Consider the following 16305-nt stretch of genomic DNA (forward strand, 5'->3'; position numbering starts at 1 on the left):
GGCAGGAATTGGGGGGTGCGGAATGGATAGCTGCTTGGTCTTTTTAACCAGGAACCTGAGCTAAATAAATACATATAAGTGTTATTCAGGACTAAATGTATATTGAATGATTAAGCTACTCTTTTTTCTCCTAGTGCTACCTTTGAAAAAAAGCATAAGGCATTGGATATACCTTTTTATAAAATATATTTATTGATTTCAGAGAGGAAGGGAGAGAGAGAGAGAAGCATCAATGATGAGAGACAATCATTGAATGGCTGCCTCCTACACACCCCACACTGGGGATCGAGCCCGCAACCTGGGTATGTGCCTTTGGCCAGAATCGAACCTGGGATCCTTTAGTCCGAAGTGATTCTCTATCCGCTGAGCCAAACTGGCTAGGGCTGAATATACCTTTTAATGTACTCTTTTTTCATGCCATGATTACTTTAGAATCTTATGGGATTAAAATTTTAATTCAGAGTAAAGTTACTTAAAACAGTCTTGTAGAATACATGAACAAAAGCCTTTTCTTCTATCACTGTAAGTTTTACTTCTAAAATGGATCATGTTATTTCTGTAGATGTCTGTGGAATATACTTTAATATAAAATGTTAACAAAATTCGAATTAATGAATCTGGATCCACAGTTTTATTTTGCTTGCAAGTAAATTAAATTAGTTAATATCAGCAAAGCCCCTCATTTGTCTTCCTGATAACCCACTTTTTTTATTTTAGAAAGTGTACAAATAGAAAGAAAAGATTTAACTAAGTGAACATCTGGAGACAAGCTGCCATTTCAATAATCTTACTAAATCTAACTGGATGAAGATTTAGTGGTATCACTGAAATGATAGATGTTTCTAGAATACTTCCATTGTACTGGTCAAGAGTCAAGTGAAATGGTGTCATTTATCTTGATATACAGCCTGTATATTCTTTTTGTGATGAAATTTGCAATATGTTTTGATTTATGACCAAGCTTAGAAATTGACAGAAAAAATAGTAACCCTCACCTAAAAAGCAGAAAAGTATTTACTCAAATACAATTTGGCTTTTATTTGTTTATTCCTGGATTGAGAACTTAGAGAAAAAGTTGTATTCTTGTGCATGTAACCAAATTTCTTTGGGATTTAGTTTTTAAAATATATAATTGAGGCTGCCTCCCAAGTGTCAAGACTTAAATGGTAGTTTGTATGTTCCAGCACACATTTTGTTAAAAATCACTTCAAACTAAGGATAGGTTTTGCATAGTTGGGTTTGATTTATGTGAGAAAAAATACAATAGAATAACTTGAACAGTGCTTTGACCAAAGGAGTACATTAGTGACTTTCTTTATCTAGTGCCATCTCCACGTCCAGATAATTCTTTCCATGAGAATAATGTGTCAGCCAGAGTTTCTTCCCTGCCTTCGGAAAGCAGTTCGGGAACTAACCACTCAAAAAGACAACCAGCGTTCGAAACATGGTAAGGATTTTGGTTTGTTTCTACCTTTATTTTTTCTAACTGGAGATTTGAGATTTCAAAGAAATTCTGAATAAACATTTATCATTCTTTCTCGTACTAGGCCTTCCTTTCTCAAGAGAGATTGTTTGATAAGGAAAATGTGATCTGTCATTATTTGTAATGGTTTCTTTCAAGTGCAGCATTTATATTAAATATCATGTAAAAAAAAATTCCTGGAGCAATAACTACCTCATAAGTCCTTCAATGCATTCTTCTGATATGATTGATGTTTTCGCTATCTCCTCTTTTGTTGCTATTGAATCATGCAGCAAGCACTTTGCTTAGCATTTTGTATACACTTTATCATTCAGTTCTCACAATCAGTCTTTGAAGTAGGGGAGGCTCCCATTCTACAGATGAGGAAACAAAGCTTAAAAATGGTAAGGAGCTTGTTGGGTGCTGGACAACCAGTAACAGGAGCTAGGATCTAGTCCTACATGGATTCTGACTCCACAGCTTGTATCATTCATCTCTATGCCAACTTACTTTTTTAAAGATTTATTTTTAAACGCATATACATATTGATTTCAGAGAGGAAGAGAGAGGTAGAAACATCAGTTATGAGAGAGAATCAGCGATCAGCTGCCTCCTGCATGCCCTACTCTGGGGATTGAGCCCGAAACAGCCCTGACTAGGAATTGAACCATGATTTCTTGGTTCATAGGTCGACGCTCAACCACCAAGCCATGCCCGGCCAGGCCCAACTTACTTTTTTCATGGTAAAAAGATAAATGGGGAAACAATTCTTTATGGTACCACAAAAGTGTAGTGGTAGCCAGACGTTAAAATGTGCTGACTTTGCTAATCCTTTTATCTTCTTGTGTCATATGCAATAAAAATTTAAGGAGACTATAATGTATATCAAGTCTCAGAGGATTTGTCTGGAAGTAAGGACTTTTTAAAAATAGTAGTGTGGACTTTGTATTCTCAGCTGCCCAGAAAGACTGCCCAGAATCCAGATGTGAGGGGCACTTATGTGTACTTCATAGAACTACCTACCAAGTTTTCCACTAGTAGAATAAAATGATGCATTGTTGTAACACACTGAATTTAGAATGAGAACAATCTGCCAGAGGTCCCATCTCTGGTGTTGCCAGAAGTTACAGAGGGCCTTAGGTCAGTTCTCCTAACCCTGTGTGGTTTCACAATTTGGACCCTGTTGGCAGGGTTATTCGAGGTTTCATTGTTACTGTGCCCAGTGGTGAAAATAACCTAATTATTATTTGTTTGTTCTGTTAACCCTCACCCAAGGATATTTTTCCACTGATTTTTAGAGAAAGTGTAAGGGAGGGGGAGAGACAGAGCAAGCCATCGATTGGTTGCCTCCTGCATGTGCCCCAACCAGGGCCGTAGATTGAGCCTGCAACTAAGGTACATGCCCTTGACCGGAATCAAACCTGGGACCCTTTAGTCTGAGGGCCAATGCTCTATCCACTGAGACAAACGGGCTAGGGCAATTATTTTTAAAACAATAATAAAAGTGAGTTTTAAAGCTATAAATACTTTTCTTTTATAAGCACACTTTCCATCCATTGCCTCATTTATAAAATGAGAGTCTTAAATTAGTGACGACTAAGAGGCTAGACTTTGGAAATAGAGTATCTTGATTAATGTCACTTTCTGGCCATGTGACTTTGACATCTTTTCCCTCATCTGTAAAATAGGGCTAGTAAGAGCATCTCCTTCACATGGTTAAAGTGATGATTAACTGGGATAAAACATCAAAAGCATCTAGAGGAATAACTTCTTTTTTTATTATTATTATTATTAGTTAAGGTATTACAAATGTGTCCTCACCCCCCCCTTTAACCCCCAACCTCCCCCCCACACACAAACTCATGCTCCCATCCCCCCGTTGTCCATGTCCATTGGTTTGGCTTATATACATGTATACAAGTCCTTCTGTTGATCTCTTCCCCTTACCCCCGCCCTCCCCTACTTTCCTTCTGGGGATTGATAGCCTGATCGCTGTTTCTCAGTCTTTGGATCTGTCCTTTTTCATCAGTCTATGTTGTTCTCTATAATCCACAAATGAGTGAGATCATGTGGTATTTATCTTTCTCTGACTGGCTTATTTCACTTAGCATAATGCTCTCCAGTTCCATCCATGCTGTTGCAAAAGGCAAGAGTTCCTTTTTTTTTTTTACCGCAGCATAGTATTCCATTGTGTATATGTACCACAGTTTTCTAATCCACTCATCTGCTGATGGGCACTTAGGCTGTTTCCAAATCTTAGCTATGGTGAATTGTGCTGCTATGAACATAGGGGTGCATATATCCTTTCTAATTGGCGTTTCTGGTTTCTTGGGATATATTCCTAGGAGTGGGATCACAGGGTCAAATGGGAGTTCCATTTTTAGTCTTCTGAGGTAGCTCCATACTGTTCTCCACAGTGGCTGCACCAGTCTGCATTCCCACCAGCAGTGCAGAAGGGTTCCTTTTTCTCCACATCCTCTCCAACACTTGTTGTTTGTTGATTTGTTGATGATAGCCATTCTGACAGGTGTGAGATGATAACGCATTGTCGTTTTGATTTGCATCTCTCGTATAATTAGTGACTTTGAGCAGGTTTTCATATGTCTTTCTGCCTTCTGTATGTCCTCTTTCGAAAAGTGTCTATCTAGGTCTGTTGCCCATTTTTTTATTGGATTGTTTATCTTCCTTTTGTTAAGTTTCATGAGATCCCTGTATATGTTGGAAATTAAACCCTTATCGGTGGTATCATTGGTAAATATGTTCTCCCATGTAGTGGGTCTTCTTGTTGTTTTTTTGATGGTTTCCTTTGCTGTGCAAAAGCTTTTTATTTTGATGTAGTCCCATTTGTTTATTTTCTCTTTAGTTTCCATTGCCCTAGGAGCATTATCAGAGAAGAAATTTCTGCGGCATATGTTTGCGATTTTGCTGCCTGTGGATTCCTCTAGTATTTTTATGGTTTCCCGTCTTATGTTTAAGTCTTTTATCCATTTTGAGTTTATTTTTGTGTATGGTGTGAGTTGGTGATCTAGTTTCATCCTTTTGCATGTATCTGTCCAATTTTCCCAACACCATTTATTGAAAAGACTGTCTTGACTCCATTGAATGCTCTTGCCTCCTTTGTCGAATATTAATTGGGCGTAGTGGTTTGGGTCGATTTCTGGGGTCTCTATTCTATTCCATTGATCTATATGTCTGTTCTTGTGCCAGTACCAAGCTGTTTTAAGAACAGTGGCTTTGTAATACAGTTTGATATCTGGTATTGAGATCCCACCTACTTTGTGTTTTCTCAGGATTAGAGCAATAACTTCTTAATGTCAGCAGTGTTTACCATTCATGTCCTCTAACTTCAGTATGACTGCTCAGGTGTCTCCCTTCCACTTACTTTGCTAATGAACTTTGGTGCATTCTTTCTTTATGTGACTGAAGACAAGATTTCCTATACATTAACCTGGGAGCACAGTTGCAACTTATTTTAATTATCAGCATTGACAGTTTTCAAGTGTGGCTTTAACAAGCCTTGAGAATAGTGTCTAAATTATGAGAATGTGGAATTACAGAAAAAAATGTTTTTCCTCTTGTTCATTGCCTAATGAATTAGTGATGGTTAAAAGAGTATCAATTACAGATTAGCAGAGTCCAGTGAAAATTAGGTAGATCAGATCAAAACTGAGTCCAAATGTGGTATAGGTGGTACTCACAACATACTGCTTCTGTCTTTTTGATAATCAGTTTGAATAGAGCTTGATTAGACCTAGGAATGTGTGGAAACCTGAAAACAGTTCTAAAAAAATTAGAAGCACAATTGGGACATTGAACTTTAGACAAGTCTCCATTGAGTCATCTGTACTCTGCTGCTAGTAATAGGCTTAAGAGAGTTCCAGATCTTTGGTGGTGAATTTCGATATTCTTTTGTTCCCATTGCCCCTCTTGATAATGTTGCTATGATATTTCTTCATGCAGCACATCTAACTTAGTCTAAGTCATTTGTTAAGCTTGACTTCTCGTGATGTTTTTTCTTAAACAAGTAATCTCATTGTTTCACCATACTGTGTATATTTGAAGGAAATGTAGTTTGATAATTGTTACAAAAACATGAATGATCCTTGCTATGACAACAGTGAATTGCTGTTTCTAAATTACTACTTTCCTAAGGGCAGTCTGTTTCTCCTTGATAGTAGTACTTTACATTTCTTTTGGGAAGAGAATGTTTCCACAGTGTATACATTTTTGTAATGAAAAAAAAATAATCAAGCTACTATATCTTATTATAAGTAATAAATAGATATTGTAGTATACTATCCAGAGTGGTTATTCTGGCCATTTCAGCTATCTCAAATCCATATTTATAAAAATAGGATGCTTTTAACTTGCTTAATGTATAAATATGTTTAGAAAGACTGCTGTCAAAATTGGGCTAAAAATTGATGCTTACAACAATAAACCAAATTAATGAGAAATCCCAGTGAAGAATTGCTGTCACTCACTTGCACAATCCCAGGCTTTTTCTTCTTGTAGAGTTATTAATATGTTGGTGTCCATTATTGCTTGCCACCCTAAGTCACAAAATTATTTGCTGATTTTCTCTTCTCAAACATTACTGACCACCCTATTGACACTGCCAGAGGAGGGAAGGTAGCAAGGAAAGTGTCACAGAGTAATTAATGCCCCTCTCCTCTTCAGTTCACCTTCATGCTGCTCCCAGAACGATTATGCTGAAGTCTCTGATGTCTGACCCTGTCAAACCTGTGGGGCTCCTGTCTGGAGTCTGTGAGCAGCTTGAAGTCACACTCCTCGTTTTATTTTCCTCTATACTTCCAACACCTAACACAGGCCTGGCACATACAAAGTACTCCGTAAATGTTGGTTGACTTTGATTCAGTTGGTTTTAATTCATTCCCTTTTTTAAGTGAATCTTTTGAATTCTCTCTTTCCTCTTGACCAGTTAGAGCAGCGGTTCTCAACTTGTGGGCCGCGACCCCTTTGGCGGTCGAACGACCCTTTCACAGGGGTCGCCTAAGACCATCCTACATATCAGATATTTACATTACGATTCATAACAGTAGCAAAATTAGTTATGAAGTAGCAACGAAAATAATTTTATGGTTGGGTCACAACATGAGGAACTGTATTTAAAGGGCCAGAAGGTTGAGAACCACTGAGTTAGAGAAATAGCTGTTATATGAGATAATACTTGAGTCCCCAGACTGTTCAGGAAGCAGACTGTTAATCCCACACCATCATCACCTCCCACCTCCACCATTTTATTAACCCTGGATAATGTTCCAGGTGACTAGCCGGTGGTCCTTCTTAAAGTTCCTGTCCCTGAAATTTATGTGATCTCCCACTTGCCCTTCTCTTGCGCTGCTCCTCTTGGACCCGTCTATTACTGTACAATTAGCTCAACTCAGCACATAACTTCACAGGGTTGACAATTCAAATTTGAACTATATTATAGGGTGCACTCTTACCCATTGGGTATAGTACTGGTTCTAAATGTTTAAGTCTCCCTCTTCATTCTTTGTACAACACAGCTTTTCAGGGCCTGTGTTCCAGGCAGCTTCTCACCATCTCTGAGTCTCTCCCCCAGACTTTTTCTCCCTTGGGTTTCTCTGTTAATTCTCTGTATGTGTGTATTTCAGTGTAGCTTCTCCCTCTCTCCCACTTGCGTTTCTGACTTCCTCCTGTGTCTTTTATGATACATGTACACTCACACTTCACTCCTAGCTTCCATCTTCTAATTCAAGGGTAATATTTTTTTTTCTGTTTTGGCCCTTGGTATCTCTTCCTGGCTGGATCTTGGCCCCACCACCTCTGCTCAGGTTCAGTTTGAAGATGTTTTCCTCATAATTCTCCCTCCCTCCGGGCTGTAGTTTATCCAATGCCTCTGAAAAGATGCTGCAGAGGGTCTTTGATTCATCTTCCCTGTGTTTGGGTCACAAGGAACAACAGATACTGGCATTTTGTCCTGCTCCTTCTCTTTCCTTAGCCTCTTCTGCCCCCATCTTCTCACTTCCATCTTATTAGATAGACTCTTCTTCCCTTCTCACATCCTTCTTCTAAGACCAATGTCTCAAGCCTTCACTTCCTCTCTCGCCAGCATTAGCATTCTTATAGTGACATCCATTCCCTTTCTAGGGTTGCAGTCATGGAGAACGTGTCCCCCTTAAAGATTGGCAGAAAGCACTTTTACTACTGACCCTCAGCAGTTCTTTGAGATTTTGTTAGACTTCCTGGTTGGTAAAATCTTCTATCTATTCATCTGAATACTGTACTGTGCAGATCCCATTATGGAAGGATATAAGGTATATCATAAGCAAATAATTATTTAACCTCTGGAAGTTGCAGAACATTAAAAATAGCATTGCTGGTTGGACTAGGTGCTCTCTGAGGTTCCTTTCAATCCTAAGAGTCCTACTTTTGTGGTTCCAACAGCAGACTATTCTGGTTCTGCTGTGTTTCTTAGAACCCTCACATGACTAAATGTTGTGGCCTGGAATGGAGTTTAGGGCAGTTTGTCTTTAGGCTTCATGCAAGAGGGTTTCATCTACTTAATCTCAAAAGTACTTGCCATAAGAAAGCATGACCGAAATCTCAATCTGTCCTTAGGACAACAATGTAACAATACTACATGTAAAGAATTTAACTTTTCATTTATTTCATTCTCACCCATTCCACCCTGTCTGAAGTTTTCAGCTTTTAAAATTATAACTAGATCATTCAGAGTTCCAATACTAGTGATTTTATTGTTTGTGCTGTATTATAAAACTGTCATTTCAGAAGTTGGGACTTTCAGTGATGTTTAAAATTGCAGGTCCTAATAAGTTTTAGGAACACCTGTGCCTACAGTACATGCTTTTACTTCCTTGGGGATTCCTGTTAACTTTTAGGCTAAACACTTTAGAAGAAATTATCATTGTTCCAGCATTGATAGAAATGCTAAAAGGACTGCTGTAATGAGAAGAAGAAGCTCCATTTTGAATGATAGCCTTACTGGATATAGTAATCTTGGTTTCAGATCCTTGCTTTCCATTAGCTTGAGTACTTCATGCCATTCCCTTCTGGCCTGTAGAGTTTCTGATGAGAAATCAGGTGCCAGCCTTATTGGAGCTCCTCTGTAGGTAACAGTTTTCTTTTCTCTTGCTGCCTTTAAAATTCTGTCTTTAATTTTTGGCATTTCAATTATGATGTGTGTGGGCGTGGGCCTCTTTGGGTTCTTCTTGCTTGGGGTTCTCTGTGCCTCCTGAACGGGTGTGACTTTTTCCTTTACCAGGTTAGGGAAGTTTTCTACCATTATTTCTTCAAACACCTTCTCTATTCCTTTCTATCAATCTCTTCTGACACACCTACTATTCTAATATTGTTACGTTTCACATTGTCCCAAAGCTGTCTTAAGCTGTCATATTTTTTAAATGTTTTTTCTTCCCCTAATTTGCTGTGTATTCCTTCCAGTGTGTTCCTTATTTGTGTTATGTCATTCTTTATCTCAGACTGTTCTCTTTTCATAGTTACTATATCTTTTCTCATACTGTTAAGAGCATTTTTAACATCATTACTCTGAACTATGTTTCAGATAAATTTCTTATCTCTGCTTCATTCATCTCTTCTTCTGGAGAATTTCCTAGTTCTTTCATTTAGGGGTTGTTTCTTTGCCTCCTCATTTTGGCTGCCTGTTTGGGTTTGTGACTGTGTATTAGGTAGATCTGCTATGCCTCTCAATCTCTAGTGCAGGACAGTGTCAAATTCTGTTTCGGACTGATTAGATCAGGCAAAGATTCAAAGCCTCCAGAGATCACCTCAGTCTACAGAGTTATAGAATTTTATCTTAAACTAGTGACCTGGTGCATGGATTCATGCACATTGGAAGGAAATTAATTAGAAAGTGGCTGGCGGTGCAGGACTGGGAGCGGGGCCCCTCCAGCAGGTGGGGTCCTTTGGCCTGGCCTGTGGGGATTGGGCTGAAACTGGCTCTCCAACATCCCCAGAGGGGCCCCAGAGTGCGAAAGGGTACTCTGCAAAGTTGCTGTCATACAGGGTGTGGAATGCAAATGCAAGTGTGCAGTAAACCAAATTTGGGGCTGACAGTGCCCTAGCAACAACATAACCCACGACTGAAGGTGGAATCGCGTGGCTCCGCGAGGAATTGGGCTCCCTCCTCTCTGGTTTTGGGGTATGTCACCTGAGAACCACTGCTGCCAAGTCACTGCAGCTTGGCAGCTCCTGTGTTGAGAGTCTGCCCCCTGGTGGTCAGTGTGCATCATAGCAACTGGTCAGATGGTTGGACACTTAGCATATTAGCCTTTTACATATAAACTAGAGGCCCAGTGCACAAAAATTTGTGCACTCAGGGGGGTGTCCCTCAGCCCGGCCTGTGCCCTCTCGCAGTCTGGGACCCCTCGGGAGATAACGCCCTGCTGGCTTAGGCCTGCTCCCGGGTGGCAGAGGGCAGGCCCAATCCCTAGGTGTAGCCCCTGGTCGGGCTCAGAGCAGGGCCGATTGGGGAGTTGGGGCGCCGCCCCCTGTCATGCACAGAGCAGGGCGGATTGGGAGGTTGCGATGCCACCCTCAGTCACGCTCAGGGTAGGGCCGATTGGGGGGTTGGGGCACCGCTCCCTGTCACACTCAAGGCAGGGTCGATGGGCAGGTTGCGGCACCACCCCCTGTCACACACAGAGCAGGGCCAATCAGGTGGTTGGGGGGCTGCCACCTGTCATGCACAGAGCAGGGCCCATCAGGGGGGTTGGGGCTCCGTACCCTGTCACGCACAGAGCAGGGTTGATCAGGGGGTTGGGGAGCTCCCCCCTGTCATGCACAGATTAGGGCCCATCAGGGGGTTGGGGAGCTCCCCCCTGTCATGCACAGAGCAGGGCACATCAGGGGGTTGAAGAGCTCCCCCCTGTCACTCACAGAGTAGGGCCGATAGGGGAGTTGGGGCACCGCCCCCTGTCACACACAGAGCAGGGCGGATCTGGGGGTTGGGGCGCCGCCCTCTATCACCCACAGAGCAGGGCCGATCAGGGGGTTGGGGCGCGGCCACTGTCACACTCAGGGCAGGGCCGATGGGGAGGTTATGGCTCTACCCCATCACACACAGAGTAGGGCCCGTGAAGGGGGGGAGTTGGGGCATCCCCCTCTATCACCCAGAGAGCAGGGCCGATCAGGGGGTTGGGGCGCCGCCACTGTCACACTCAGGGCAGGGCCGATGGGGAGGTTATGGCTCTACCTCGTCACACACAGAGCAGGGCCCGTTGGGGGGGGCGGGTTGGGGCGCCACACCCTGTCACACACAGAGTAGGGCAGATAGGGAGGTTGTGGCCCTGCTCCCTGTCACACACAGAGCCGCAGGGTGATCAGGGGGTTTGGGTGCTGCCCCCTGTCACGCTGATCCTGGTGCCTGGAGGCCTCGCGGCTCCGCTGATCCCGGTGCTGGGAGGCATATTACCCTTTTACTATATAGGATGGAGGCCTGGTGCATGGGTGGGGGCTGGCTGGTTTGCCCTGAAGGGTGTCCTGGATCAGGGTGAAGGTCCCCACTGGGGCCAGCCTGGATGAGGGGATGATGGCTGTTTGCAGCTGGTCACACACCCTTCAGCGTGGGGGCTCCCCACTGGGGTGCCTGGCCAGTCTGGGTGAGGGGCTGAGGGCTGTTTTCAGGCTGACGGGTGACTGAAGCTCCCAATCGCTCCTTTTTTTCTTTTTTTTCTTTTTTTATTCTGGGCCAGCTTTAGCTCTGATGCTCCAGCTCTTAGACCTCCGCTGCTGAAAGCAGGTTTCTGGCCTTTGTTTACCTTCTGTATTTGAAACAATGTTGCGATCCTGCTGGCTGAAACCCTGCGACTAAAGCAGGTTTCTGGGGTTTTGTTTAGCTTCTATATTTGTAACATAGTTGCTTAGAGTTGCAGCTCAGAGGCCGGCAGCGGCAGGCGGGGAACGTTGGAGTCCTCCATCACTGAAGCAAGCAAGCCTCATGTTCGCTTCCAGCTGCCTGGCTGCCGGCCGCCATCTTGGCTGGCAGTTAATTTGCATATTTCTCTGATTAGCCAATGGGAAGGGTAGCGGTCGTACGCTAATTACCATGTGTCTCTTTTATTAGATAGGACTGGAGTCCCTGTGCATGAATTCGTGCACAAATGGGGCCCATCGTCTGGGCTAGCCGGGGGGAGGGGCTGCAGGCTGTTGGCCAGCCAGCCCCACCCCCGATCAGGGTGTTGGGGGCTGATCAGGAGCTGGGCCAGCTCGGGGGGAGGGGAGCCGATTGGGGCCTGGATCAGGCAGGTTGGCTGCTGCAGTGAGCATCATAGCCACCAGTAGTTCTGGTCATTCTGCTGTTCCAGTCACTGGACTTTTATATGTATAGATAGATGTTTCTGTAGCAGCAATGCTTTTGTTTATTTGTTATGTTCAGTACCTTGGCAAGCCACCAATAATGAACTTGTCAAGCTGGTTTTAAGAAGGTAAATAGAAAAATGAAGATAATGAAAATGTTTCTTCTCTTTCCCTTCGAGGGTTGCAGAGAAGGTGTTCTTTAGACCATGTGTTTTTTAGACTCCTAATTCTGATGTTTCCAACAGCATGAAAATGGTCCTGCAGCAGAGTTACAGATCATTTGTAATAATGCTCAAATTGCTAGTTGGAATGAGTCTGTGCCAAAGGCTAATCATTAGCCATGGTTGATTAGATTCAGTTCCTCCTGTGCTTTTTAGTTGCTTTACCTGTGTGATTGAATCTTCATGGTTATTTGAACCAGATGTCATGCATTTTTCATATTCATTGTATTTGTCATAAAATTGTAGGAGAATGATTGAAAAATCAATATGATAAAAATGTCTTCCCATTTAGGAAAGGACCTGAAAACATTAGTCATTCTGAACAACTCAAAGAAAAGGAAAAACAAGGTTTTTTCAGGTCAATGAAAAAGAAAAAGAAGAAATCTCAAACAGTAAGTAGATGGCTAATTTCTATATATGGTACAATGACAGACGAGTCTATGTTAGTCCATGAGTACTTTACATTTTGTATGTGGCAATCAAAGTGAATGATTTTTTTGAGATCTGATATGCATGCACTGTATATGTTTCTTTCTCAAATTCTATACAACTGTCCTCCTGTCACAGAGCCTTTTTAGACTCAACAGAATCTCCAGGAATAGAAGAAATTTAATTTGGATGAGAAAGAACACTTTAAGCCTCTCTCAATAAATGTCTTATCTATGTGGATTTGTAGTCATGTAAAACCTATGAAACTACAGGATTTATTTCTCTCTGGGGGTTAACGATATGTGGAAACTCAGTAAATGGTTTTGTTTTATGTTTAAATCTGAAAAGTTATAACTAACCATCATTCATTATTCTCCCTTGGCTGGTTATTTAATTCCCATGTTGACAAGTGCACTTCTGGGCTGCAGAGTCACCAAGAGGAAATAGTATTTGACATTTCAGGACTTGCTTTAGTAGGAAGACATGTATATGCTGTTATTGAACTGTGAAATAGAATGAGTCTTAGCTCCTGGGAGCCCTCTGCCTGAACCCAGGGCTGGCTCCATGGAACCGTGCACATTACATCATTGAACCACCCAAGCAAGGATTCTGCTGGTTAGTGACATGAGAAAACATGGGGAAGCCAGGCCTCCAGTTCAGCGGGCACTTCTTTACCCATGTGAGGCCTGCTTCCCCCTTTGCTTTATGACACCTTCCAGACTACACAATGTTGAGTGGGTCATTTTAAATAATTTTGTTTCTAGTTTTACTTCATACATGATTGACTCTCATTTATTTAGAAAGGTAAAAAGATTCAAGGATTATGAGTCAGTCAGTAAGATGAAATAGATGATAGTATTAAAGAATAATAGCTGAAGTAAGGATTTTTACTTCACAGATGTTCTAGAAGTATTGATAATCCTTCTAGATTACCTTTCTAGATTATTCTTTCACTTGCTCATTTGTTGAACTTATATATTTCATTATAAAATAAATATGAGCTCATTACAGAACAATTGAGAAAAAATCATTTATAATCTTACCACTCTATTACAACTAATATTAGGATTTCGGTATAATTTGTCTTAGTTTTTTAGCCTATGCATATGTTCATGGGAAAAGGTGGTTTTTTAGTTTATTTTTAGTAATAGTAATCATTCTAGTACAATATTGTATTCTGGCTTTTAATAGTATATCTATGTATCAATACACACAACATTTATGTGCTACACAAATTTTATTATCTTCATTTTAATGACTGCATGATATTCCTGAAGTGTTTATTTTTTTAAAAAACTGCCTTATCTCTAACTGAAACTCACTTAAAGCAGAAATTCAAGTCAAAATGTCACTAGATGAACAAAACAAGGCTTAATTTAAAGTAGAAAAGTTCAAAATATTTAAAGTGCTCATAAAATAACACTTTTATCATTGTCTATAGAACACTTGTCTATCATGAACATTGAACTTAGACTACCTCCTCATAACCACTCTTATTTTTATTTTAATGTGTTTGTTCTTGACCTCAGGTCTATAGCCACTTGTGAGGTGGTTAAATGGAAGAAAGTGGCAAAAACCAAGGAATTGAAGGTGTTTTGTATATAGATTTGGATTTTGATGTCTGTCTGTCTTAGACCAACATTAAATTTAAAGCCCCAAGGTCATTGTGGCCTAAGTCGAGTATATATACATGTTAACTAACTCTATTATTCAGGATCTGGTCCAAATTTTAGATGTTGAAATAGTATAGGTTAAGAGAAATAGGAAAATTATTATTCTCTAACATCCTCTCCACTTGAATGTACTTTTTAAAGGTTTTCATACTTTTTTATGTTTTTATTGATTTCAGAGGAAGGGAAAGGGAGAGAGGGATAGAAACATCAATTATGAAAGAGAATCATTGATCAGCTGCCTCCCGCAACCCAGGCATGTGCCCCAACCAGAATGCAACCGTGACCTCCTGGTTCATGAGTGGATCCTCAACCACTGAGTCACACCAGCTGGGCTATACATTTCATTTTTGGTCTGTAAAGTAATTTCAAAATATCTCTGTATGGGTTAAGCATTCCAAACCAAAAGCTTTTTGTACCTCTAATATTTTTAGTTAAAAAATGTTTTTAAGGACTTTGGTATCTAGCATAAGATTTCCAAAGAGCACTTCTGCCAGACCTCAGCCTCCTAAGCCAAGCATTTTGTTAACTGTGCCCCCTTCACATGAACAGAAATAGAATTAAAGATAGATTTTTCCACTTTCTAGAACTCAGCAAAAGGAAACTAAGTAACCAAGCTTTGAAAGATTGAATGCTTTATACCATTTGCATAAGGTTCAAGAAAGGGGAAATCTGATGCCCAGGGCACACAGAGAAGCAAGACATTTTAAAGCCTCGATGGATCTAGTTTAACCCTTTTATTTTGCTGATATAGGAACTACCCAGGCAAGTTGAGATCTGCCCGAAGTTGCTCTATCAGTTGAGAGAACTAGAGGTGGGTTCTCCTGTCTAGCCGGCCCAGGCTTAGTCCCTGCCATCAGCCCCATCTCTGTGGAGAGCCTCAGACCACTTGTTCCTTGGGGCTCTCTTGTGGCCTCCTTAGTGATGCAAGTTAAACTCTTTCCTGGGAGCCCATCATGGGAACAAGAAACTTCATGGGCTATTTTACTTAGATGTTCTCATACACGCAGCTGTAAAAGATGATCGGAATGCCGTCATATGCATTCTACTTCTCCGAGAACTGAGATATCCACAACAGGGGAAAGTGGTGCCAGAAAATAATGTTATATTGTAAAGGTGCCTGCTTTGACTCAAGCAAATCTGGAAGCCGCCTTGGGAAATCTGGCTTCAGTTCCAAATCCAGAGAGTTACATAAACCCTCAGAGCATATGGTGATTGCCAACTTAGTAGTTGTACCCAAGTTAGTATCTATCTCAACTGGTAATCATGCTTCAATTTAAAGACTGAGCTTTCTGTTTCTTCACTTCGAAATCCCGTATTCTGAATTGCTCCAGATATTTTCCATGGGAGGAATATTTCTAACAGCCTAGAACCAGGCTTCTTCCTTGAAGGTAGAATCCTGCAACAGTGGTCTTCGTCCTGCAAGTGATGTGTTCTGGTTTAAGAGTTGACCATGTTCAAAGAGTCTGCACTATCTTTTTTTTCCCCGAATAGGTAGTTTGCATGGTAGATTATTTAATTGCTGAAGTATTCTCTAGCAATTAGGAAGAGACTGAAGTTCATCAATAGCTGTTTAAACACAATTCTTTATAATAATTATATTTCTGATAATAAATAAGTCCTTAAATGTTTTGTAAGCTTAATGTGAATGATATGTGTAGGTTTCTAGGCATCCCTTCAGTAGGTATTGATCATGACCACATGTTTTCCATATATGTAGAAGTTTTTGGCATGTCTTAATTACATTGTTGGCATCTTCTTGTCCAGGTGAGAAATGACACAGTACCCCCTTTAGATACACACATAGCACAGTTATTCTTTCAGTGACTGCTAATATTTAACAATTTAAGGGCTTCCAAAGGACTAGAAGTTTCAGTAAGAACACCTTTTTTTCTTTTCTTTTGCAATTAGTTTATTTGTATCTTATATTGCAGACAGATTCCACCAACGGGGAGAATCCAAGCATCAAGAAATCCCTCTTTCCTCTTTTTAATTCAAAGAATCATTTAAAGCATAGTTCTTCTTTGAAAAAGCTTCCTGTAGTCACTCCACCCATGGTACCCATTTTTACGTATGGTAGCCCTGAAAACTGCTCCAGTAAACTTGTTTTACTGATGACAACAGCATGTCTTTTATTTTCATGGGGTCATATTCTCTTTGTGCTAGTTAAGTACCTGAGCCAGTTCCATAAATTCACTGA

The 16305-nt window shown here is 41.1% G+C and overlaps 1 protein-coding gene across 2 annotated transcripts in view; it reads left to right on the forward strand.

Annotated features, from left to right (window-relative positions):
• CDKL5 (cyclin dependent kinase like 5) overlaps positions 1-16305 on the forward strand; it is a gene marked incomplete at its 3' end in the record, with an annotated part of 164163 nt that overhangs the window by 145212 nt on the left and 2646 nt on the right. The window contains exons 15-17 of one of the 2 annotated variants that reach the window (XM_081081897.1): positions 1324-1447; positions 12299-12398; positions 16040-16162. In XM_081081897.1, the coding sequence (XP_080938023.1) occupies positions 1324-1447; positions 12299-12398; positions 16040-16162 (347 nt within the window). The remainder of the gene's footprint in view (positions 1-1323; positions 1448-12298; positions 12399-16039; positions 16163-16305) is intronic. The other variant, XM_081081896.1, reaches the window with a different exon arrangement.

Source organism: Myotis nattereri, assembly GCF_964212035.1.
Source record: "Myotis nattereri genome assembly, chromosome: X".
NCBI lineage: Eukaryota > Metazoa > Chordata > Mammalia > Chiroptera > Vespertilionidae > Myotis > Myotis nattereri.